The sequence below is a fragment of the Phaethon aethereus genome (assembly GCF_964289735.1).
Source record: "Phaethon aethereus genome assembly, chromosome: 1".
Classification (NCBI taxonomy): domain Eukaryota; kingdom Metazoa; phylum Chordata; class Aves; order Phaethontiformes; family Phaethontidae; genus Phaethon; species Phaethon aethereus.
In genome coordinates this window covers 88,581,917-88,605,964 of record NC_138575.1, presented here as the reverse complement: position 1 = coordinate 88,605,964, position 24,048 = coordinate 88,581,917, and the positions used below count along the sequence as shown (strand labels likewise).

Below are 24,048 nucleotides of genomic sequence, written 5' to 3'. Positions count from 1 at the left end.
AAAACATGTCAGCAGACTGAGGGGAATTCTGTATTAAACAGAAGAGCAGACTTGCTCCCAGAGACCTGGGGTAAAGGTAGAGACCCAAATGTACCAGCTTAAAATAAGATATGACAAAAAATGGGAAACCATCAGGAAATTGTACTACCAGTCAGGACAGCAGACAGCAATCTCACTGTTCTTAAGTAGTATGAGAACTGAGGAATTTTTACATCTGCTCCAGCAAAAGAGGATTCTTTGGAGCTGTTTAAAGGAGGAGAGTGAAGGACCTTGGCAAGGGTGATGTGGAGGCTTCTCCCAAATATATAGAATGGAAAAACACAAAGGCGCTGCTAAAATGCAAACCAGCTGCCACAGGCCAGTCAGATGCAGGTGCTGTTCTCTCACCAGTGCATGGGAACGGTATTTGGCTGTTTACCAGGATTATAGGCCCTTATACCACATGAACCCAAGCAGCCATAGAAGTGTTTTGTTTATGAGATGAATCATAGGTGTTTTTTTCTTTTTTTCGAAACAGATACTAGTTTTTCTTGACCACAAATTATGTGCTATTTAGCCTCAACTCTTTAAACCATATAGGATTTCTTTCAGTTATCTTTCACTGCCATTAAGGATAGGTTCCTGTTACAAAACTGAAGGTCACACACTTCATCACTTTCAGCAGCTGACATCATCGTCATCTCCCCCACCTCCTCCTTCTGTGTCACCTTCTCCTCCCCCTCTGCTTTCAATTCCCCCATCTTCTTCCCCACACTGCCAGGCCAAGCATGCTCCACATTCCTCTTCCCTCCACACCAGGCGTTTTGGGTATCCGTCCTGTCCTTTGCACCCTGGGGGCTCTGTGTTCCTCCCATGGCGTACCCTGCCTGCAGTAATCTTGTGCCACATCACCTCCTCTGTAAACCAGAGATCAGTCATGGCATGCTTCTTGTTACTAAAGGCTGCAAAGCACACAGAAGTCCTTGCACCGCTCCACGGGAAAAGGTGAGATGATGAACTTTTAGCGAGAGAGAGACTATTGAGAAACTTCTTGTTTTACCACTTCTTTGGGAGTACTGGAGGAGGTACTGGCGTGTTTTCAACCTCTAACATATTTCTTTCATTCTTCTTCTTACAGCATCATGGAGGTCTGCATATTCTTCCTTTATGCTATGATACTTCTCCCAGGTAAAAGGTGCATTTTTAATTGTAAAAACTGTTTTGATTATTGGTGTCCTGCTACGTGATACTTTCTCATCCACTAAGAAAGAAGATCATTCCTTAGCAGTAATTAATCATTTCTGTTGCACAATCAAGGTCATATAGCCTATGTGACATGGATTTAAATTGTGTGCAGGGACTCTATATAGTAAGTACTTTCTCTCTGCACCTTTGTATCTTTACATTACACTTGTTTTATGTTGCGCTCAAATTTTTTATTTAAATCTATCTTTAAAATGTGTGTATATCACCTCTGTATATTATGGAGGAGAGCAGTATGAAATTGAAAACTGACAGTTTGATGTGGGGCAACTGGAGTTTTAGGCAGAGATCATTTGGCAGTCTGGTGCTCTGGAAGAGCAGTCAAAACTTTGCACCAGGAGACAGACCGTAAATCTTCTCCTCCTTTTGAACATGGCAGAGGTGTGTTTATCTTCTGGGATAGAAGACTGCATTTCTCATTCCAAGACAAGACGGTCCTCCCGGCCCATCGCCACCCGTAATAATGGGTACGTGCACTGACGAAAGCAGGAGAAAAATCATCCCTTGTGTAATACAGTTCATGTTTCCTCTGCATGAAGGCATAATTGTGTTTATTGACTATTTCTGTTAACACAGTCAGCAATGGAACAGTTAAAGCTGACTTTAATCTGTTATTAAACTCTGGATTAATTACAGAACCATTAAATCTGACATTTAATTTATCATTAAACTTCAGATTAATTCTTCAGTGAGACTGAAAGTGTTCACCTGTTTCTGACCTTCTGGTCACATATTCCCTAGACACCAACATTTACTACACAGTGTGCATTTCATATTTTCTTCAAAACTGCAATGCTGCGTTATTTTATTAGGAGAATGAACTCAACTTTTTTGAAACGAAATTGTGCAACTATGTGTCCTGTCACACCTCGTGGGAGAATTTTTGTCTAAATGCTAGTGGTTTTATTTCTGCTGTCATTAAGTGGTGCCTCTGTGAGCGCAAATACTTGGTAGCTGATGGAAATCTTAATTTCTTCTCACTCTTTGTCTAAGGTGTTGCTGCCAGTGTGCATCAGGTGAAATCGTTTCTCAATCACACTGCATACCTATCCTGCTATTTTCCAAATTCTCAGAAAACTGACATAAAGGATTTAAGAGTTTTTTGGCAAAAAGGTGCTGTTGAAGTAGTCCATGAAGTATACTACGGCCAAGAAAAACATGATAACCTTAGTCCTAAATACATAAATCGCACCAAGATGGATATGGACAAATGGACCTTGCAATTATTAAATGCAGGAATTGTGGATGAGGGACAGTATACATGTATTATACAGCACAGAGATAAAGGATCGCCAAAGGTCATACACACATCTGAGTGCTTACTGCACATCATTGGTAAGTAACCTCTTCTAATTGTCATCTGGTCTGGGGTTTTTTTGGGGGGATTCTCTGTCACTTTGTTCAGTCCAGAAATATGTGGTACTGTCCCCAAGCCACTGGAGATGTGGAGCAGAATTTCTAAAGATGGATAAGAGCATTCTCAATAGAAAATCCTCAACTCTGAATGAAAAGTGCTCAGGTGGAAGCAATCAGAAGTAGAAGAAAGTGAGGTGATAATTTGCTCAATATTACATCATTCCTGATTCCCACCCTGTCATAATTTATAGTGAAAACCATCCTGCCTTCTTCTTCTTGTCTCCTGCAAGTTTTATGGCTTTTAGGACTCTGGAAAATACACTTCTTTATTTGCATCTGATGCACTACCTTCTATTAAAAGTAGCAGTAGTTATCATTGTTGGTAGTAAATTACAATTGAAACATAACAAGATTTCTGCAAACACACAGCTATTTTATGATCATCTAAATCACAGGGAAAATAAAGAGCAGCTCACATGTGGAGGAGTAGAAATTCATATATTCAGTTAAATGAAGACTGAAAATATCTCTGAAGAAAAAATGCATGCATTGATGAGACTCAACTGATATCATGTATGTTATCACAGGAAAAGGCAGCAAATTTTTTAACAGGGGAATGGAAGTGAGGAAGCAATCTTTTCCTAATGTTTTCTAATATTTTCAGTAATTCTTAATATATTGTTCTAATGGTTTTCTATTTTAAACTGTTCTGTTAGTAACCTTTGTCCGTATGCCTGTCTTCTCTCTTCCACTATGATAGTGCTAGTCATTAATAATAACAGCTTCTAACTTCCACTGGTGTTTTCAGGCTTCAGCATAATGCTTCAAAAGATAACAGGCCATGTGTAACAGCAGCCAAAAACAGAGTACCAGGACATCTGAGCCTATTTCGCTTAGTGGTATCAGCAAGTGTTCCCTCCATCCACAGATAGAAAACCTAGATTGTTAATTTTGATTCTCCTGGAATCTACTTGAGAAGTATTTTCAGCAAATTTTTAGAACTCAGAAACTTATAATGTCCAGTCAGTACCAAGGCCTCCAATTTAAGAGATGCCTAGCATGAACCGTTCAGTTAATTCAAGCAGTTAAATCAGTTATCAGCTTAGCCAACATCTGAGCAACATGTTACGGAAGTCTCATACTTAGGCACTAAAACTCTCCTAGACCTTTTAAGGTTTAACTTAAGAAGACTGTTTTAAACTATGTGCTGCTCTATTTCTTCCAAATGACTCTCTGTTCAATAAGGTCCCAAAGGAAGGAGCAGTATAAAATCATATTTAAAAAAACCCCAAAACTTTAAAAATAATAATAAGAAGAATAGAAATGTCGAAATGTACCTGTGCTTACGTACTGTTTCTTAATTAGAATCTCATATCATACATAGAGGGTTTTTTGTAGTATGGTGTGTCACACTTAAAATGGACATAAGAAAGATTGAGTGTTGTACAAGATAGGGCAGTCATACAAAGCTGTCTAGATCACTTGGTGACCAAGGCCATTCAGAAATATTGAAGTACCTTCTAATACAGTTTACATGTATTATTTATATGTATTACATTAGGACAATATATAGATAGATACATGTACATTATATGTATTTTGTACAGCCAGGATGATTATATATAATAACAGTGAACACAGATCCTTCTCCAGAAAGAAGGGAGGGCTTCACAATGTAAAGCTTTGGCTCTTAAAACAGGCAAGGTAGGGACCATGGTGACAAGCAGCTTAACTGGAAATTCTGCTGCCATAGCATTTCTCTAGTACTTCCTTTGGATGGATCAAAATGGGAAGTAGGTGAGACTAGGGAAACTATTTCAAAATATGTGCTATTCAAAGTGTTGGGAGTGAAACTGATGTCAGAATAGAAACTTAACAGTTACTGTCCTCATTTTAAAGGGGATGTTGAAAAACTTGAAAATGTGAAGAGATAACTACTAGAGTTAGCTGAAGGCTGGGAAAAATACAGTCCAACTGGAGACATTAGAAGATCAATCTGATTACCTTGTAATATAGAAGACTGAGAAGAGTCTTGTTTTCAGAGTGTAAGAACCTGAAATACTGGTTGTTATAATGTAATATAAAATATAAAATACTGGATATTAAAAAAAGGCTAATTAGTTAAGTGAAGATATAAAAACATTCAGTGGCTGTAAGCAAGTGAGAAATAAGGCACACTGTCACTTTAGAAAATAGAACAAAACCAGGTAGGGTGATTAAGCCACCGAGAAAAATACTAAGGACTTGATGGATCTGCTGTCTCCTGAGGTGTTTAAATCTAACCCCATAGCCTTATTGGAAGACATGTTATCTTTAAAATACAAAAGACTTCCTGAAACATGCTTTTCTGTTAACAATCCAAAGCTCACATATACATAGCCCACACCCCGCATGCAACCAACATCACTTTTCAGTAGATTGAGGTTCCAGAAGCCATAAAACAGAAGTGCTTTGATCAGGGTATATTCCACTATTTCCACTTGTTTACTGTCAATAAGATTGAAACTCTTAAATCACTTAGATGATGTGGCAAGTTCCACAGCCATGGATTGCATTCCTGCCCTCCCTATAAAATGCCAAGGAGAGAATAAATACTCCAAAAATGAAATATAAATAAATAGCTCTCCTGAGGGACAACTTAACTAAATTTTGTGGTGTAAAAAAGGTGGGGCTTTTTCCATTTTGAAGTCACCATCGTGGACTCTCTTGGGGATTTAAGTGACTAAGCTAAATCCTACTCCCTGTGTGTTGGGATAGAGGAAATAAAAGCAATATCATATTTCTTCATCCATCGATAATAACAATACACTACGGTGAGGATGGATTCAACACAACTGAGTGTGTTCACAAAAGAGTCAGACCCTCTTAGGCTCATATTTTTTTAAGAATTCTTTTCCCCTTCTCCAATATTTCTCTATCTTGTCTTTAGTTCTTTTGTCACTAAAATAATGAAGTACTTGCAATGAAGTCTTGAGTCCATTTCTTGGTTTTTGTTGTTGGTTTTGTGGGGTTTTTTTACTTACTGTATGCCAATGTGCAGTCTGTCCTATGTCTACATTCTCTCCTTCTCCTTTTCCTTAATAGTTTAGTGTTTCTACTATGACCTTTTAACCAAACAAATCCTGATTGAGAATATTTGGGAGGTTATTTAATAGAGAGCCTTGGTTAAAACTTCCATTTATCATTAATATTTTATGTTTAAATAATTCTTTCCAATCCTGTTTCACTAACTATTTCTTGCCTATGAAACTCGAGTTTTTAAAGTAACAGGTGTGTTTTTCATTGACTGGGATGAGTATCTATTGACACAAAGTAAAAAAACTTGTACTGTAGTCACTTCCACATAAAAAGCTGAGATAAGGGAGGCCTACTGTCAAGCTAAGATGAGTGAATTACTTTATATGCTGCAAAATTATTACCCATAATACTGACAGACACCGAGGATATTTCTACCTATGACAGCACTGGACCTCCAACTTACCCCATCTGAAGTCCCTCAGATGATTTCTTTCTCTGTGTTTCACAGTTAGAAATTTGTGGGTTTCCCCTTACCTATTAGGAGGTGAAGAGTAGGAAGCACTGTGTCCCATTCCCATTGTGTGCTTAAGCACTGACCTGCAAGCAGGCCAGGTTTGATTACTCTGAGGTGTCAATGGATCTAAAGGAGGTGGGAGAGATGGGCCCATTGCCTGGCTGATCAAACTTATGTCCTTGAATCACCCTGAGGACAAGGAGCAGCAAGTCTACATGTACCAAAAACATAACAAACCCTTCTTGGGACTCCTGTTGTTTTCCTGAGAAAATTGTTTAGACTTGCTTCTGCCTGAAAATCTTAAGTGATTGTTAGGAACTGTCATGAAATGTGGTATGTCTGACTCATGATGCTTTCTTTTTGGTCTATTTCAGCCAACTATAGTCAACCTGAAATAGCATGGCTGCACACTGGGGAACTAAAGCCCAACGTGAATCTCTCCTGTTCTTCCAGCGGAGGTTATCCAGAGCCCAAGCAGATGACTTGGCTAATTTCACACAACAACAGAACATATAGACTTATGCGTCACATGGATGTCTTGCAGGATGCTGTAACAAAGCTGTACAATGTTACTAGCAAGCTGAATATCACAGTTCCTAAAAACACCCTCACTAATATTAGCTGCTTGCTTCACCTCGGAGAGCAGCTAGGGAGCCTTGTCTCAGTGCCACTAGGCATAGGTGAGTCTCCATTTGCCCATTCCGATTTTTGCATGGGTAGGAGCAGGACACATTGCAATAGAGCTGATCACAGATAGCAGCATAGTCAAGGCAGGGAATAAACCCTAAGTAGCAGTAGGAGTTGGTTACAAGGGTTGTACGTTCTCCATCCTGTTCACCAACAGCCACAGCCATCAGATTCCCTCTCCTTTCCATATGGGAAGTCTTACTACAGTGAGGAGAGGGTACAGAGAAGGAAGGCTACTGCTACACAATCCAGAACACAGCCCTGTTCATCTCCTCCCTAGATTCTGCTGCAATAGCAACATAGCAACCTGGATTAGGCAGCAACCAGCCTCTGGAGGGGACAGCTGTTAAAAGAGATTGCCACTTCCCAGAATCAGAGAACTGTTGAGTTGGAAGAGGCATCTGGAGATCACCTAGTTCAACCACTCTGCTCAAAGTAGGGTCAACAGGTAGCTCAGGGCATTATCCAGTTAAGTTTTAAATATCTCCCAGGATAGAGACTCCACAACCTCTCTCAGCAAACTGTTCCAGTGTTTGAGCACCCTGACAGTAAAAAAGATTTTTTTTCTGATGTTTAAGTGCTTGAGCTGCTATTCTTAATCATTCCTTAGGGAGAGGCAGAAGGCTAAATGGAAGAGTCACTTGGACCAGATTTGGCACACAAACTGCCAAATAGACTGTGCAGAGTTTAAGTGTAAGCGTAAAGGCCATGGAACTTTGACTAGTCTTAAAAGCATTCCCGGTGGTTTTCATAACATTTGGCAGAATGAAGTGCCCATTCCAAAATTACTATCTGGGGATTTTTTTTTTCTGACACCTCCTGCAAGAAGAAGCTGGTGACCTGAGTTCCAATAAGACTTTACTGCTGTATTATCTCAGGGTTCCATATGACTGATCCTTTCTTTAAACTAAAGATATGTTTTATTTATCACCTGGGACAGGAGAACATCCTTTGACACGTTTTTGTTTGTTAGCTATGGCACAAGGGCATCAAAATAAAGAAAAGTCCCACTTTGGTCATAAGTTTGTTTGGCTTGCACATGTCTCCTTTAGACAATGTTGAAGATGGAGAGCTGTGCTTCCACTGACAGGGAACAGGGAGCCAAGAAGGAATGGTAGTGTTGTAGGAAAGCTTACCACGGTAGTACAGGCATGCACCTTACTAGTGCAGATAGATACAAAAGAAGCTTGCCAGTCATTCTGAAAAAAGTTCCACAGTGCAGTTTTCTTCATATAAATTTAGCTAAAGGGTTAAGTCATCACTGCTAGATAGGGCAAACTGCCTCTGATGTCCTTACATTCTAGGATTTTTAAATAAAATACAATACAGAAGTCTTCTGAGGTTTGCACAGCTCTATACATTGCTCATGCATGTTAACATGGCTATATTAGCTATATTTGCTATAGTGCTGCATCCTCCTCGTCCTTATTCAATTCTTCTCTCCTCCCTGGCTTTATGAAAGTAGCCATCTGATAAGCAGTGACAGTGGGCAAGCAACTAGGAACTCCACATAAACAAAAGCTTTGTTTGGCGATAACTGAAGCTCTATCAGTTGCTAACCCTAGCAACCAAAACTACAAAAGCACAATAACCAGAAATAGAGGGAAACTCCTTTGCATTCCCTGCTGCTTTCACATCCCTTACGGCATTTCATTAAGCCTTGACCATCATTTCCAACAGATACCAATAACATATGCCAGGTTGTTCAGACTTGCACAGTAGCACAAAGTAGCATTAGCACAGTAGCTGCCTCGTAGGCTTTTGTATTAATTAAAGTTGCTGATCTCCCACATGTTACACAAACTTCAGAAAGAGTACTTTGCCTTACTGTTGTTGAAGTGGCCATTAAGACCTGGTAGTTTTGCTAGTTACTGGAAATGGAAATAAAGCAATGTGGATAGTGATTTCTTGACTGTATTAAAGCACTGTAAAAGCAAAGGATGGTGACGACCTTTCCCTAAACTTCTAATTCACATAACTTTGGGATAGAATTTTTAATCTAATTGTCACCAAATTAAATACTGTGTGCATCTCCTCTGTTTTCTTATTCAGAGATACAGGGGAAAGAAATGGAGCAAGTGAAGATAAATTTCTTTGTCCCACTTATATCTGCAATTGTACTGATCACGCTGCTTCTGGGTTTTGTGATGCTGAAGAAGAACAGAAATATCTCATCTACCCACCAGAGTAAGTTATTACTTCTAATTCAGCTCTACTGTCCCTCAAGTCACAGGCTTTGCTGTTTGTAATCATCCCTTTACCTACATTCAAGCTGCTGACAGAAAGTTAGGTTTCATGTTGGGCTGAAGCTAAGCTTCCTTGAACAATTTAGTTCCTGCAACAACTTAGTCCATCCAGCAGCAAGTCAAAACATCTTTCGCCTCTGTTGTCATGGGATCCACTTCTCCCTCTTCTTTGTGCTCTGTGAGACTGCCATGGCACCAGTGTACCACTTTTTCCTGCCATTTCCTCCTTTTTTTCCTGTTTTTTTGTATATTTGGCTCCTAAAATCATTGAACTGTATAAACCTTTCTTGTCCATCACCATTTATAAGAAAGGTGGAGATGGGGGAGGGATGAGATGAGGTTTCCGTCAAGTGCAAGTATCTCTGTCACCACAGAGCTGAAGGATCAAGGCATTGCTCCACCACACTGGACTGGAAGAATCATCTTGTACTAGGAACAGAATCCAATCTTTGCATTGTATTTCTCTGTTTTGTTCCAAGACTACGTCTCAGCAGTCCAGGGTTTATTCTGCACAGAAAGGATCCTCATGCTGACATCAGACTCTATCCTTCCTTGTAGCAAGGGGGAAATGCATTCCTCATAGTCAGTCCTGCTTCCTTACACAACCAAGGGTCCTGAGCCCCACCTCATTCTTTCTCCAAATCCTAAGATAACTGGACATTTGCTATCAACTCTTTTTCAGCTCCTATTTCTCACTTTTCTGTAAATCACATATTCATCTATTTTAGGTGTCAGTCTAGCAGTCTAGAAGCTATCCAGCTTGAAACCGAGGCCATCAGCCAGACTGCTGACTGGGAACTCTCTCTGCACATAGCAAGGCCTGGGGTCCCATATTCTTAGATGCTCTGCCAGAACAAGAATCTTCCCCAGATACCCTGCAGAAAAACATGCAACATGTTTGTCTGATGGCTGAAATCCACTGTTTAGTGTTCTCTGCTTTTGTTTTTGCTCCAGAATGGTAGTAAATACGATGCTCTGCCTATCTTTTTGCTGTATCTTTCATTATGCACTGTGACACGGTAAAATCCTGAGTCAATGAAGAAGGCAGAGCTGCATGGGTTACAGAAGGGAATGTCTCAGAAACAGAAGGAGTTAGGCCACAGTCTGTGAATCATAACCATCACTGGAAACATGATCAGAGGCAGGCTATTAGTCATGAGCCATAAATGCTTTTGGCAGAGCCCGTGTGCTTTGTACCAGTAACTTTCTTGTAAAGCTCCACAGCAGAAAGAGGAACTTCAGGGCACTCCCCACCTTCTGAGAAAAGTTGTGCAATTTCTATCAGACACTTGAAATTAGAAATCACCTGAAAAAAAACTTGCTTCAAACATAATTTCGGTTATCTTAACTTTTTTTTAACTACCATCCAAGCTTAATATGCCCAGACAGTTAGTACCTCCACACTTTGTTCCTCTGTATTCTGACTGTATGCTGTACTAGTTGTTCAGGTGGATGCAGGGATAGAAAATGAAAGCATGAGGTATCACTCATATGTGTATAAATCTAAATATGTAAAATTAAGCTAAGCAGATAATGAAAAAATATTATATAAGTAGGTCACGTTCCAATTTGACTATGTTCTCCTTTTCTTAATTTTGCTTCAAACCTTGAAGATAGAGCAATCTGTACATTATGGTATGCTCAGCTATAGGAATTAGTTTTACCTTTCAGAAAAGATTCTCTGTTTCACTCAAAATGTGCCTGTTCTCCAGTCTTGAATGATCTCTGCACTTTATATTCTTCAACAGCATTGACATCTTTCAGGAGGAGGAATGCAGCAGAATTGAGATAAAATTCTTCTGATTGTGTTTGTAGGTCTGACATTTTCAGCAAGAGCAGGGACATTAGCATCACATTCTCAAGACAAATTTCAGCTCAGAGTTTCAGTCTGGGGACATAAATTCGCTATGGTTTCTGCTGGGTACAAATATTCTTTTCTATTAAATGATGTTGTGAGTTGCTAGATTCCACCTCAATTTTTACTCCATTTTCAAGTGTGTAAGAGAATGTGCATGTCCTTTTGAGTTAGACAAACCATTTGGGAGTCAGTTTATTAAGCTATTACACTAACATTCCAAATATTTTCATTCAGATTAATATCACTCAAATTTTATTAAATGTTAAATGTTTTATTTTTATGTAAAAGTTTATATTTGCTAGCAAACTTATTTAATGACTTATTAAAATATGTCTTTTTCTGTGTTGGTGTTTTATTCTCCTGCCATTAAAGCAGTATATTGGGGAATAGCCACATTTGCTGTTCTCAGGGAAGAAATACTCCCAGAATAATTTCTTGGAAGCAAATGTGTAAAAATGACCAAGAATGGCACAGCTGAAGGTTTCATATATTCATTCATGTAGCTGGATATATGTGCACAACTCTGTGTATGCATACCTCTCTGATTTATTGACCTACACACCTCAAAGACTAAATACAAAATTCCAGTCTGAAAATTTGGCCTTTAGATTCTGTGCTGCAGGTTGTCAAATATATCTCCAGTGGGTCACACAATCTTCTCTAATTCTTGATTAATACCTGGTTCCTTAAATAAAGCATTGTTAAACTATCAGGTATACTAAATCAGGTGGATACCCACTAGACTTGTATTGTCTCTCTTGCTCTTCTTAACACATGCTGTAGTTCAGTTCATTTTTTTCAACATTTTCCCCTCCCACGCAAGTCATCCACCTCAAATCCTAACACTGAGGTCATCAGAACAACAGCTAAGTCCTACCTTTGCTCCTACCCAAACAACAGCCGCGTGGGTCTCTTGTCTTCCATGTGACTAGATTCACGCATGTACACATACACTCTTGAACTCACAGTCTCGGAAGTCTCTTTAACTAGGCTGTAAATCCCGATGTGCTGCTTATCTGGTCAGCATTATGCACTGAGGAAAAAAACATCACCAACCTTTCATGTTTGTCCCTAGGAGAAAAACAATAACCTCCACAAGGGATAAGGTATCTGGAAATCTCTGCTAGGACTCAAGAGTCCTAGCGTATTCACTTAGCACAAAAAAAAAATTCCTAGCACTTGGAAATTCAAAAGTTTTTTAATTTTCAATCTTAGTACCTCTGAGGCAGCTTTTCACCCCAATACACTGTCTACTATCACTATCAGCAGCTGTAACTAGTGGGAAAAGGTGGGTTAGGTTTATCTTTTCACAACTCCCTCCCATCCTTAACTTGTTCCTAATTAGTGGAGTTGTTTGTTTTCCCTCCTTGCCATCCCTCTACTTTAGGCTTCCAACCTCCTTCTATTACCTGATGAATTTCTCTACCTCCTCTTTTCTTGCTCTTAAAATTAACTGTAATTCCCTCCTGCATCTAAAGACAGTTAAGGGGAAAAAAGCAGGTGGGCTTCAGAGAAAATCTTAGTTTGTCTCTATCTGTTCAAATGCATTAATCCTCTGCGCTAGAAGATGTAATGAGCACAGTAGCAAGGCACAAGAAAAGCATAGCTGATGTGCTGGCATTTTTGTCCTCCATACAAATGCATTCAGATTTCCAGGCTATCTCCTCACCCATTTTGTAGTTTTTTCTTTGACAGCATGCTTTCAGTCATTTAGTGACTCTATAAACATGGCAAGCAAACAAATGAGCATACACCCACTACACACCACAGCATATAACAGCTTCACTTAAAAACACTATTGCTTTATTTTTAGGTGTAACATTATGAATTTCAGAAAATGCTAACAAAGAAATGGAAACTGTGTTAAACCAGTACCCAATGCCCTAAGGTAAAATACTGTCGTCAGACTTATAGCTGTGATAGATTGTTTCAAGTTCACTGATTAACCACCACTGAACCACAGAATAGTTGACGTTGGAATGGACCTCGGGAGATTGTCCAGTTCAACCCCTCTGCTCAAGCAGTGTCACCTGGAGTAAGGTGCCCAGGTCCAGACAGCTTCTGAATATCTCCGAGGAGAGAGAATCCATGACCCATCTGCGAAACCTGCTCCAGGGCTTGATCACCCTTCACAGTAAAAAAGGGTTTCCTTGTGTTCAGAGGGAACCTCCTGGGCTTCAGTTTGTGCCCATTGCCTCTGGTCCTGTCACTGGGGCCCACTGAAAAGAGCCTGAGTCAGTCTTTTTCACAACCTCCCTTCAGACTTTTGTACATACTGATGAGATCTCCCTGAAGCTTCTCTTCTCCAGGTTGAACCGTCCCAGCTCACTCAGCCTTTCCTCATAGGAGAGATGCTTCTGTCCCTTAATCATCTTTGTGGTCCTTCACTGGGTGCTCTCCAGTATGTTGATGTCTCTCTTGTACTGGGGAAACCAGAACTGGACACAGGACTCCAGGTGGGCCCTTACCAGTGCTGAGCAGAGGGGAAGGATCACCTCCCTCAGCCTGCTGGCAATGCTTTCCCTGATGCTCCCCAGATACTGTTGGCTGCCTTTGCCACGAGGGCGCACTGCTGCATTATCTTCAACTTGTCCACTAGGCCATCCATGTCCGTTTCTGCAAAGCTGCTTTGCAGATGGTTTGCCCCAGCCTGTACTGGTGCATGGGGTTATTCCTCCCAAAGTTCAGGACTTTGAATTTCCCTTCGTTGAGGTTCTTCTCTGCCCATTTCTCCAGCCTCTTGAGATCCCTCTGGTGTGCCATTCCTCCCAGTTTTTTACCATCTTTAAACTTGCTGAGGGTACAATCAATCCCATCATCCAGGACATTAGTGAAGAGGAACGTCAGTTAGTTTTACTGTGGATTTCTTAATGTCAGCCAGTGCTACTGCAACAAGCAATACTTTCCTATGGTTAACAGGTGAGGGGACGGTGAAGTGTTGCATTTTCAGAATATTCCACAGTCACTTCTGAGGGCATTGTTATTAACAAACCATCTCATGGCAAGTGTACCTTAGTGGACTTTTTCCTCTTCAGGTGAAGTATTTGCTAACTGGAAGTTACATTTGACCACAGAAATATAGCAATTCTATTAAAGAAATCTAGTTCTTGTGTGTATTACCTCTAAGTTTTGATTTCAAATTCTCTTTCTCCCCCTTTCTCCCAAACTCAGAAAGAAAAAAGCAAAAAAGTTTGGATATGAAATACTTGTCTACACTGGAATACTGGGCTGTCATAATTAATAACTGGTCTCTCTTTGCTTTCCCATCTTCTGCACTGGGAGGGCCATAATTCTGGGGCAGGGAAGGGTCTAAGGAAGACATGTTTTCTGATCTCAGGATTGGCTACCAGAAGGTTCTCAAGAGAAACTTAGGCAGGAAAGCTGGTGAAAGAAGCGGGGGGGGCGGGGGGGGGCGCGGGGAGCAGATGAGAGCTGAGAAAGTGTAAGGAAAAGAGTTCTGGGCTGGCTTGAAACAGGAAGTGCACATGCATCAAGTGCAAAGCCTAGGCACAATCCCCTGCTTCAGAGACCCCAGGAAATAAAACATTCTGGCAGCTGTCTGCCCGTTGGCTTCTGGGGAAGGCTACTCTCCAGCCAGCAGCAGTGCCACTAGCAAGGAGAGCTTCTGCACAGAAGTCCTGAAATCCAGAACATTCTCACAGTTCTTGACTTGCCATACCTCCTTACGTACCTGAGAATTTTATGACAGATGTGCAAGATCAAATTTTCCTGCACTTTGGGTGTGCTTGATGCTGACACCTGCATACCTTTTGTCCACGGCTTTTGTTAATATAGCTCTTAAAACAACAACTCATGAAAATCATAAAAATTATGCCTAGCCACTCATTCTTAACAAGCAGTGCTTATTATTTCAGAAGGACATAGGACTAGGAAAAAATAGAAAGATGAGGTGAGAATAGCTCAGATTGCAGTCACATTACATACATGCACAGCCAATGAACCATGTATATTGCCCACCCTCTTCTGAAACATACAAGTTAAATCAAAAGCATAACTATTTTGTTTCAGAATAATTTTCTAAAGCTTTCCTCAGCCTAGTTTTACTATCTCCTCAGACTAGTACTGCTGTTAGCAAAAGAAACTTCTTTGTTTTCAGAGTGTTCAAAACTGAGAACCTCTCTACCACCTCCACAACTTTCTTTTACAGCCTTTTTCATCTTTGCCCTCCCTCTGTCCTACAAATATTACAGAATCCACAGTCTGAGAGAGACTTTTCTCAAGGGTCTCAAGATACACTATGAAAACAGCTTTCACGTTCCTTTCAGTTTGCCGGAACTACAGTCTGTTTCACAGCCAAGAGGGATAATGCAATCCCTGAAGGTATGAAAATGGGACTATGACACAGAAGCAGAGGAGATATCTCACTTCTTTACCTTGCACTGTTAAATGAACCACTGTATCCAGAACCATAAGTCATATTTCAAAAAGATATTAAAATACTAAAAATAGAAAAGAAGTGGTAAAAAGTGACTAAGGCTCTAGAAAGCAAGTTCACAATGTGAAGTTTATGGAGTTCAACCTAAGCAGATGATGAAGAAAATGGAGAAAGGACCTGATGAATCTGTCTAGCATTCAAACACTTGGAATGACTGATTAGATAAGGAAGATGTGTGAGATCCTCCTACAGAGTGACTCTTGTACTAGGGAGCCCAGAACTGGACACAGTAGTACAAGGTGTGGCCTCACCAGTGCTGAGTAAAGGGGAAAGTTCACACCCCTTGACCTGCTGGCAACACTCCTAATGCAGCCCAGGATACCATCAGCTGCCTTTGCCACAGGGACATGTTGCTGGCTCATGTTCAGTTTGGTCCACCAGGACCCCCAGGTCTTTTTCTGCAAAGCTGCTTTCCAGCTTGTCAGCTCCCAGCATGTGCTGCTGCATGGAAAGGAGACAAAGAAGTTGAGTTAAAAGAGGCAGAGTAACCAGGTTTCTGGAATGTATCTGGAAGAGCCAGCATATAATAAAGGTTTGTACTGTGGAATAGAAAGGGACTGGTTTAAAAAATATTAGAGGGAGAAAAATTATTACACCTAGCAAGAGACTCGATGTGGGAAGAAAAGCCAAGACAAACCCAAGGAAAGAAAAGAAGATACTCAGTAGCATATTTCTTCATCACTAGATAGCTTCTTGAGAAAATTATCAGTGGTCACATCTTCCACTACTCAAGCTGACTATGGCAACAGAGCATATTGTGAGTGAGGTAGAAATCAAGCTTTTCCTATCAGATGGATAGCAGAGGAGGACTCTCAAACTCTGAGATCTTCTTTCTTCAGAGATTTTCTTTCCATGTCTGGGATATAGTGCGAGATCCACTTTCCAACTACTGTTTGGAGAGTGTCTCAGATGAGGTTTAGTCAGATTTAGATAGGCTGAAATTGGCAGAATTATGCTGATGGATATCAATGGCCAGTCATCTTTGTCCAGATGTATTGGAAAAAATAACTTAAAATAATGAACCTATCAATAACAAAAATTCCTTCTTCTGCTTTAGTTCCACTACAGATCTAGCTAATCATTATACTTAAAAGGTAGAGGCATTGCTTAACACCTTTGAAGTCATAGGGAAGCAGGTTAGAAGTGCTCAGGAGAGAAAACTAGATTGCAGACCTAAGCCCTTCTAGAAATTCAATTAGACTATAAGCACTAGGAAGTTGTTGTGTTTTTTTAATTGGGTCAGTGGTAAAGTCCTTCAATATTATGTATATACCCAGAGCAGAAAATGTACAAAAACAACTGCAGTACAGCAACAGAGTAGGATTTATCAAGCAAAATACCAAAATGCTCTATCAGCATAACACACTGATACATCAAAAGCCAACTTCCCCTAAAGTAATGCAAAGCATCTGTTTGATCACAGAAACCAGAGTTAGGAGCCATGGTACATACTTCTCATATCAGTTTTTACCACTCCTTAGCATTCCTCCAATTGGCAAAAAGTGAGCAGAAAACTGGATTCAAGGGCATCACATCCCAGACATTCATCTGCAGGGGAATTTCAGGAGGTTGATTGTAACTAGCCTCTCTAAAATCCAACAAGAACACCCGCAGCAGCAGCACACCACTAAGGAAAAATGTAGTCCTGTCTTATAATGATGGTCCCTAGTCAGACTACCGGGCTTGGCTCTTTGCTTCCTCTTTCTTCACAGAATCATAGAATCATAGAACAGTTTGGGTTGGAAGGGGCCTTTAAAGTTCATCTAGTCCAATCCCGTTGCACTGACCAGGGACATCTTCAACTAGATCAGGTTGCTCAGAGCCCCGTCCAGCCTGACCTTGAATGATTCCAGGGGTGGGGCATCTACCACCTCTCTGGGCAACCTGTGCCAGGGTTTCACCACCCGTCATTGTGAAAAATTTCTTCCTTATATCTAGTTATAGTTACCTTCTACCCTTATATCTGTAATCTACTTTCTTTTAGTTTAAAACCATCCACCCTTGTCTTATCGCTACAGGCCCTGCTAAAAAGTCTGTCCCCATCTTTCTTGTAAGCTCCCTTTAAGTACTGAAAGGCCGCAGTAAGGTCTCCCCAGAGCCTTCTCTTCTCTGGGCTGAACAACCCCAACTCTCTCAGCCTGTCCTCATAGGAGAGGGGTTCCATCCTTCTGATCATTTCTGTGGCCCTCCTCTGGACCCTCTCCAACAGGTCCGTGTCTTTCCTGTGCTGAGGGATACAGATCTGGATGCAGTACTCCAGGTGGGGTCTCACCAGAGTGGAGTAGAGAGGCAGAATCACCTCCCTTGACCTGCTGGCCACGCTGCTTTGGATGCAGCCCAGGATATGGTTGGCCTTCTGGGCTGCGAGTGCACATTGCTGGCTCATGTCCAGCTTTTCATCCACCAGGACTCCCAAGTCCTTGGCAGTGCTCCTCTCAAGCCCTTCATCCCCCAGCCTGTACTGATACTGGGGGTTGCCCTAACCCAGGTGCAGGACCCTGCACTTGGCCTTGTTGAACCTCATGAGGTTCACATGGGACCACTCCTCAAGCTTGTCCAGGTTTCTCTGGATGGCATCCTGTCCTTCAGGCGTGTCAACTGCACCACGCAGGCTGGTGTCGTCTGCAAACTTGCTGAGGGTGCACTTGATCTCGCTATGTCATTAATGAAGATATTAAACAGTACTGGTCCCAATACAGACCCCAACAGATACCACTCATCACCGATCTCCATCTTCTCCTTTGCTTTCCTGGAAAACTTGACCAGCAGCATCGACAGGTTCCCAAGCAAGCCCGGTGCTCCCCTCCCACCCACCAAGCCTCCCTGGGGCAGGGAGCACCTCTATGTGGCCCAAGATACGGCCTACGGCTTTTGTTCAGGGAAAGGCCGCCTGCACTCAAGGGCTGCACAGACACCCCAGTACCCTTTTGATTCCACATCAATTTTTTTCCTTAAAAAAAAGGAAAAAAAAGAAGTAAGAGGCGGTCGTGACAGCTGGCAGCCCGTCACGGCGGTCCCCGGGCGCAGCAGAGGCCCACCGCCTCTGTCGCGACCGTTGGCTGCGGCGGCGGGGGCGGGGGGGCCGCGACCCGCCCCGCGGCCGTTGGGCGGCGATGAGCGCGCCTCGCCTGCCCCCTGGCGGCTGCCCGCCCTCCCGCCGGCGGCGGCTCCTCTCACCGCGTGTCCTGGCAGGGGAAGGGGTGCGGCTGCCCTGGCAGGCGAGTCTGGGGAGATGCCGCTGTCAGGGCTCTTCGTGGAGAGCGTCACAGCGTCGCAGGCTGGAAGCAACGTCACCCTCCTGGAGGTGCTTACCCTCCAGCTGCAAAAGGGGTCGGCTCTCAGGCCGGACTGGGCTGCTCAGGGCTTTGTCCCAGTCAGGCCTTGAAAACCTCCAAGGATGGAAACTGCACAGCCTCGCGGGGGAACTTGGTCCAGTACTTGACTGTATTGCCAGAGAAAAGTTTTTTCCTTATACCCAGCCCGAACCTCTCTTCTTTCAGCTTGCTGTCATCTCTCATCCTCCCACCATGCACCACTGTGAAGAGCCTTGGCTCCATTTTTCTCAACAACCTCCTTGTAGGTGTTGGAAAGATGCAGTTTGGTATCTCTTCTCCAGGCCACACAAAGAGAGCTCCCTCAGCCCCTCCTCACAGTGCAAGTGCTCCAACCCCATCACCACCTGGATGGCCTCCCACCAAACTTGCTCCAATTTATCCATGTCTTTCATGCGTTGGGGAGCCCAGGACTGGACGTGCTGTTCTAGATGTGGTCTAAGAAGGGCTGAGTAAAAAGAGGTAGCGTCACACCCCTCACTTGATCTACTGGCAATGCTGCTGTCAATACAGCTCCAGATACCATCAGCTTTTGTTTGCTTCCAGGGCACTGTTCTGTCATGGGCTACATCATAGACAGAAATCGTCTCACCAGCATCCTCCTCCCTACTGATGGGACTCTTTGTCTTTTCCCCAGCAGCAGCTAGCACTTTTGGAGATAAGGTATTGAGAATCTGTGCATTCACTCCGCCAGTCTTTAATATTGCATTGTAGTTATCATCTTGTCATTTTTCCTCCTCATCTCAGGCCTGGCTCATGACCAATCCCACAAGTCTAATCCACCCTCAACAGATTCTTTGCCATTTGTTCTGCTTACATTTTGGGAACTTTTCATGTAAAATTAGAAAGTAGTCAGAAGATACAGAGAAAGGAGATTTATTCACGTGAACAGAACTGTAAGGCAGTCTGGGCAGAAAAGAAGCCATGGGACAACAAGACTGAGGTTTAGAAAAGTGGGGAAATTAATTACAATGTGTGCTTGAAAGTAAAAAGATATTCAGACAACTGAATGCATCAGGGAGAATGGAGTTTATACAGACCATTGAGAATCTGGACACATCAGAGACAGGGACAGCAATTCTCTAAGGGGAGAATTAATGAAACTTGTAAAGTCTGCAGGTGAAAATTGCAGTTGATAGAAAGCAATTTTCCTCTCAGGGAAAATGTTAATAATTTAAAGTATACTCTTACTCTTAAAAGGGAAATTATGAAAAAAAAGTATTTGCAAAAACTGGAAAAAAAATCTAGTCCAAGCATTTTATTTCAATAGTGTCAGTACTATACAATCCAAACAAAATAAGGATTACAATGAGAACATATAAAATATCAAAATAATCCTTTCTGAGCCTTAATTATTTGCCTCCCCCAACTTTTAAAGACAATTTTTGCAAGTTGTTTTCAGCATTTTCAAGAGGACTAAAAAATCCATTGAAATTTTCTTTTTAATACATAAAGGCTTTTCTGCACTGAATTTTCTTTATGGGCTGATTTCAGCTGACCTAAAGAGAAACAATGGGAGACTGATCTACCAGTGAATAAAGAGGCCTGATAGTTTTGGTTAGATAGATTCCACTATATAACGTGTCATTAGACATGTATCAATATAAGTACAGTGGTTTTTAAGCTACATAGTACAGTACAACTCCATTGTGTATACTTTTCTCCATCAGCTGTATTTGCTGAATCTTTTATTGGTGTGAATAAGTACACTTTCAAAAATAAATAACAATATGAAAAGAATGGAATTAAGTAATACTGCTTGCTAAGAGCAAGAAGGTCAGACAAAAGAATGGAATTAATTAATACTGTTAAGAGCAAGAAGGTCAGACAAGAAAAGGCCCCCTAGAGAGTCTTCATGTGGCAGAGCTGAAAAAACAAGTTCAGTACTAAATCCTTTCAGTTTGCACTAGCACTCCATACAATAGAACATTAGCCATCTGAGACATGAACATCCATTCTCTTACATGCCTCTGACAATTTCCAAGCATTTAGGTACGTTGAATAGGCACCTGTAGGGGAAGGCTCCAACATCACTTTTATTACATACCCACAATGACCCCCATTGTGCAATGTAGAGTAGTACTGACAAAAGTGTGAAACTGGGTAAGGGTGTCACATTTTGCAAAGCATTCTTTTGCCACATTCCCTGGTGACCTCAACATCTTAAGAAAAGATGGTGTTACCATGTCCTTATGGCACTACCGAAGGCAGCAAGCAAAGGAGACATAAGGCTTTGTCAGAATGAAGCAAGTGTTCCTGTGACTATGGATTTTTAGCAGCCAACTTTTGCTTTCCCTGGGCATTTTAGGTGGCAATCTGAAGAGCACATGGGACTTGAAGTCTTGGAGACATTACTATAATTATTTACTGGCTTTATATAAAAGTGTTACTTACCTATTACTGATCTTCTCGGAGATACTTTGTGTACATTCCTATTCTGGTTATACAAGCAATATTAACTGAAGTTTTTGCCTTGGCAATATTTAAGAGTACTTTAAAACCCCACTCCTTTTTCTTCCCTTGGGGAATGCCCCGCCATTCTAGTCCTGGCAGCAGCTCTGCATGCTCCAAGAATACAAAATATTCTGGAAGAAAGCCAACACTTGAGCTGTTGCAGTTGATACCTTGATTGTAGTAGGATCATCTTTTTTCTAACTTTCACTGTACATGTCTGAACAATTTGAAGTAAAATAACACTCTCTCTGCTGATCTTGCCAGCCCTTAGGTCTCCTTGGCTCAGAAACAGAAATCATTGGACCCTCCATGGACTTAGCCCTGCTCATATGAGAAGAAAAAGTTGCCTGAAAGCCAAATTTCACGAGAAGCCACAAAAAAATATGCAGGAAAAACATCCAGAGAAGTAGATTTCCTGATTCAAGTGCACTCCTTAAGTAACCTCTAATAAGTATGTCAACAAATAACAGTATATTGGATGGCAAGCAACTGCAATGGTTCTTTGCCTTCCTAGTTCTTCCAGGTGATGTAAATGCAACCAAAATGCTGTTTATGTGTAAAGATGAAGAAGACAGCAGATCACCACAGGCTTAAGTCATTTCTCCACAAAGATTCTGAGTGAAAAAAATTGAGATTCTCTGTAGCTCATGATTAAAAGTTTCTGAGCACTAGTTAGGTAAATCTAGGTCCTGTTACATTAGGACCTTCACAGTAGCTCAGTGTGAGGAAATCAGAAAAATAAACATTCCTTAGTATATTATGTCAATATTGCTACTGAATGCATACTCAGCATTCAATGGGAAGATCCACTGCTTTTATTTTAAGCAATTAGTCCAATACAGCTGGTAGAAACGCAGTGTTAGGAAGAAGTGAGTTAGATTTTACACACGGTAGAGAACAGTGATTGTTGTGATGTGTTTGTCCAGTGGTCTTCTCCCAGTGATTAACAAAAATGTCTATTACTGAAGAGGAACAAGCTTACTCTATTCCTCATTCTGAGAGCTAGAAGCAGCTGATGTGATTGAGCAGCTGATTGATAAAGCCACTTTTAACTGATCTTAAGAAGATTTGCAAGAAGAGGCAAAATTCTGAAACTTTGTACCAGAAAATGTAACACGCCCTGGAACCAATCCTGCATAAACCTTGCTGGGAGCTACTAGAAACATTACAACCTCATCCCTTATCTTTCTGGTAAGTATGCATACACCAGCACCAGGAGGAGAACTTACTTGTGTGAGTTTGCATTTTTGGATATGTGGGTGTTTCCTGCTTCTTTACATGGAAAAGAGTAAAGACATTTGCCTGAAGCTCCATTCTGTTCAGAAACTTCTGCAGCAGAGTGCTGGGTAGAATTTATTTTCAGTGAAAGAGGAATGTGGTTGCCCTGGTAGTCGTTGAGCCTAATGTATAATTAAAGTGGTGTATCATAAGGCAAAAAGTATTAAGATGCATTTTGGGGGGATTTTTTTTTTAAACAAAGTAACATTTCTTGATTCACCGAGGAGGAATCTGCCAACTTTAAGTCATAGAAAAAAGAATTACAGGGTCATCTGCAATGTCTCTGGTGAGAGTAAAAAACAAGTCACTGGTGTTGTGGACCCTTACCCTTAACTACTTCTCTCCTGCAGCCTAACCCCCACATGAAAATAGAGAACTGAGATCTGGCCCAGAGTTATCTCCTACCAGTTTTCCAGGAGACTCTGCTATGGAAACACACCCCAAGAATGACCCTGCAATGAAGTCTCAGCCACAAGGAAGTGCATCTGAGAGGCTAAGTTACCTTCAGTGAGGGAGCCACATGAAGACCTGACTAATTCTGTATGTGTCATATTCATTCTATGTAGGAATATCTCACTACTGAAATACCTGAGATGAACCACAGTTCAACATTACCTACAGACAAATGGTTCAAAGGAAATTAAAAGGATGGCTGACTAGCTGAAAATTCCAAGGAGCTTATGTGTTGCATTTAAAAGTAGGTAGGAAAAAAATTAAAATGGGTGTTACCATTAGCTGCAACCTGATTTATAATCTGGCATAAATGAAACCTTCCAACAACAGGGAAAGCCTGGAATTGAAACAATGGAGCTAAACAGCTCCAAAGAAGAGCTGAGGGAACACTTAGGGAACTAACTTGAAGGGAAGGCATCTGTGAAGGTCCTGGTGTCTTTGTAGCACTGAGGTATATGTCAGGGCAGATATAGAAATGGGCGTTGGAGCTATCTAGTCATTTAAGTGCTCGATTTGTCAGCATCACTATAATATGCAAACAAGTCCCAAGGGACATAGACAAGTACTGTCACGCTGTGCCATGGGAGAACTAAAACACAGAGTTAAGCAATTTGACTGAAACCATATAGGAAGTCTTTGAAAGAGCAAGCAAGGTACAGAATCTGATCCCCTGAGAATCACTCTGCTGTCTGATCCACAAGGCCATCCTTCCTTGTTGAGCCAACTGCTCAACAACAGATCTCAGTCACTGCAGACCACTTTTCCAACAGGAAATCCACATTCTGGGCTTTGATTGAACCAGGTGAAAAAAGGATGTAGATGTTTCTGAATGGCAGATAAATAACAAGCCGGTTTAGAATCTGGGCAGACTTTGATCTGCAAGGGAAGAAGAGCACAATGGAGGAAACAAGGCAAGTCAGAGGCTTGAAAGTAGCAGCTTGGCAAATGTGGATTAAAGGAAGTATTGGTTTATTGTTTTAAGTATCCTATATTCATGTCAGAATATGCTTTTGTACTATCTAGAGCAAATATCCCCGGTTGTCATCCATCCAAACAAGTATACTTAATCTTTCGTTAATAACTGTGTCTCTTAAACCTGCCATTGGCATTTCCATGGCTCCTGGATCCTATACCATTGTACATGTGCAGTCAGT

The 24,048-nt window shown here is 41.4% G+C and overlaps 1 protein-coding gene across 1 annotated transcript; it reads left to right on the top strand.

Moving 5' to 3' along the window:
• Positions 1-916: 916 nt before the first annotated feature.
• CD86 (CD86 molecule) lies at positions 917-18,762 on the top strand (the record flags this gene model as incomplete). Its single annotated transcript, XM_082004355.1, has 6 exons — positions 917-984; positions 1,118-1,167; positions 2,236-2,577; positions 6,505-6,810; positions 8,870-9,004; positions 18,257-18,762. 6 exons carry the CDS (start codon positions 917-919, stop codon positions 18,760-18,762), a joined length of 1,407 nt encoding a protein of 468 aa, XP_081860481.1.
• Between the last annotated feature and the right edge of the window lie 5,286 nt (positions 18,763-24,048).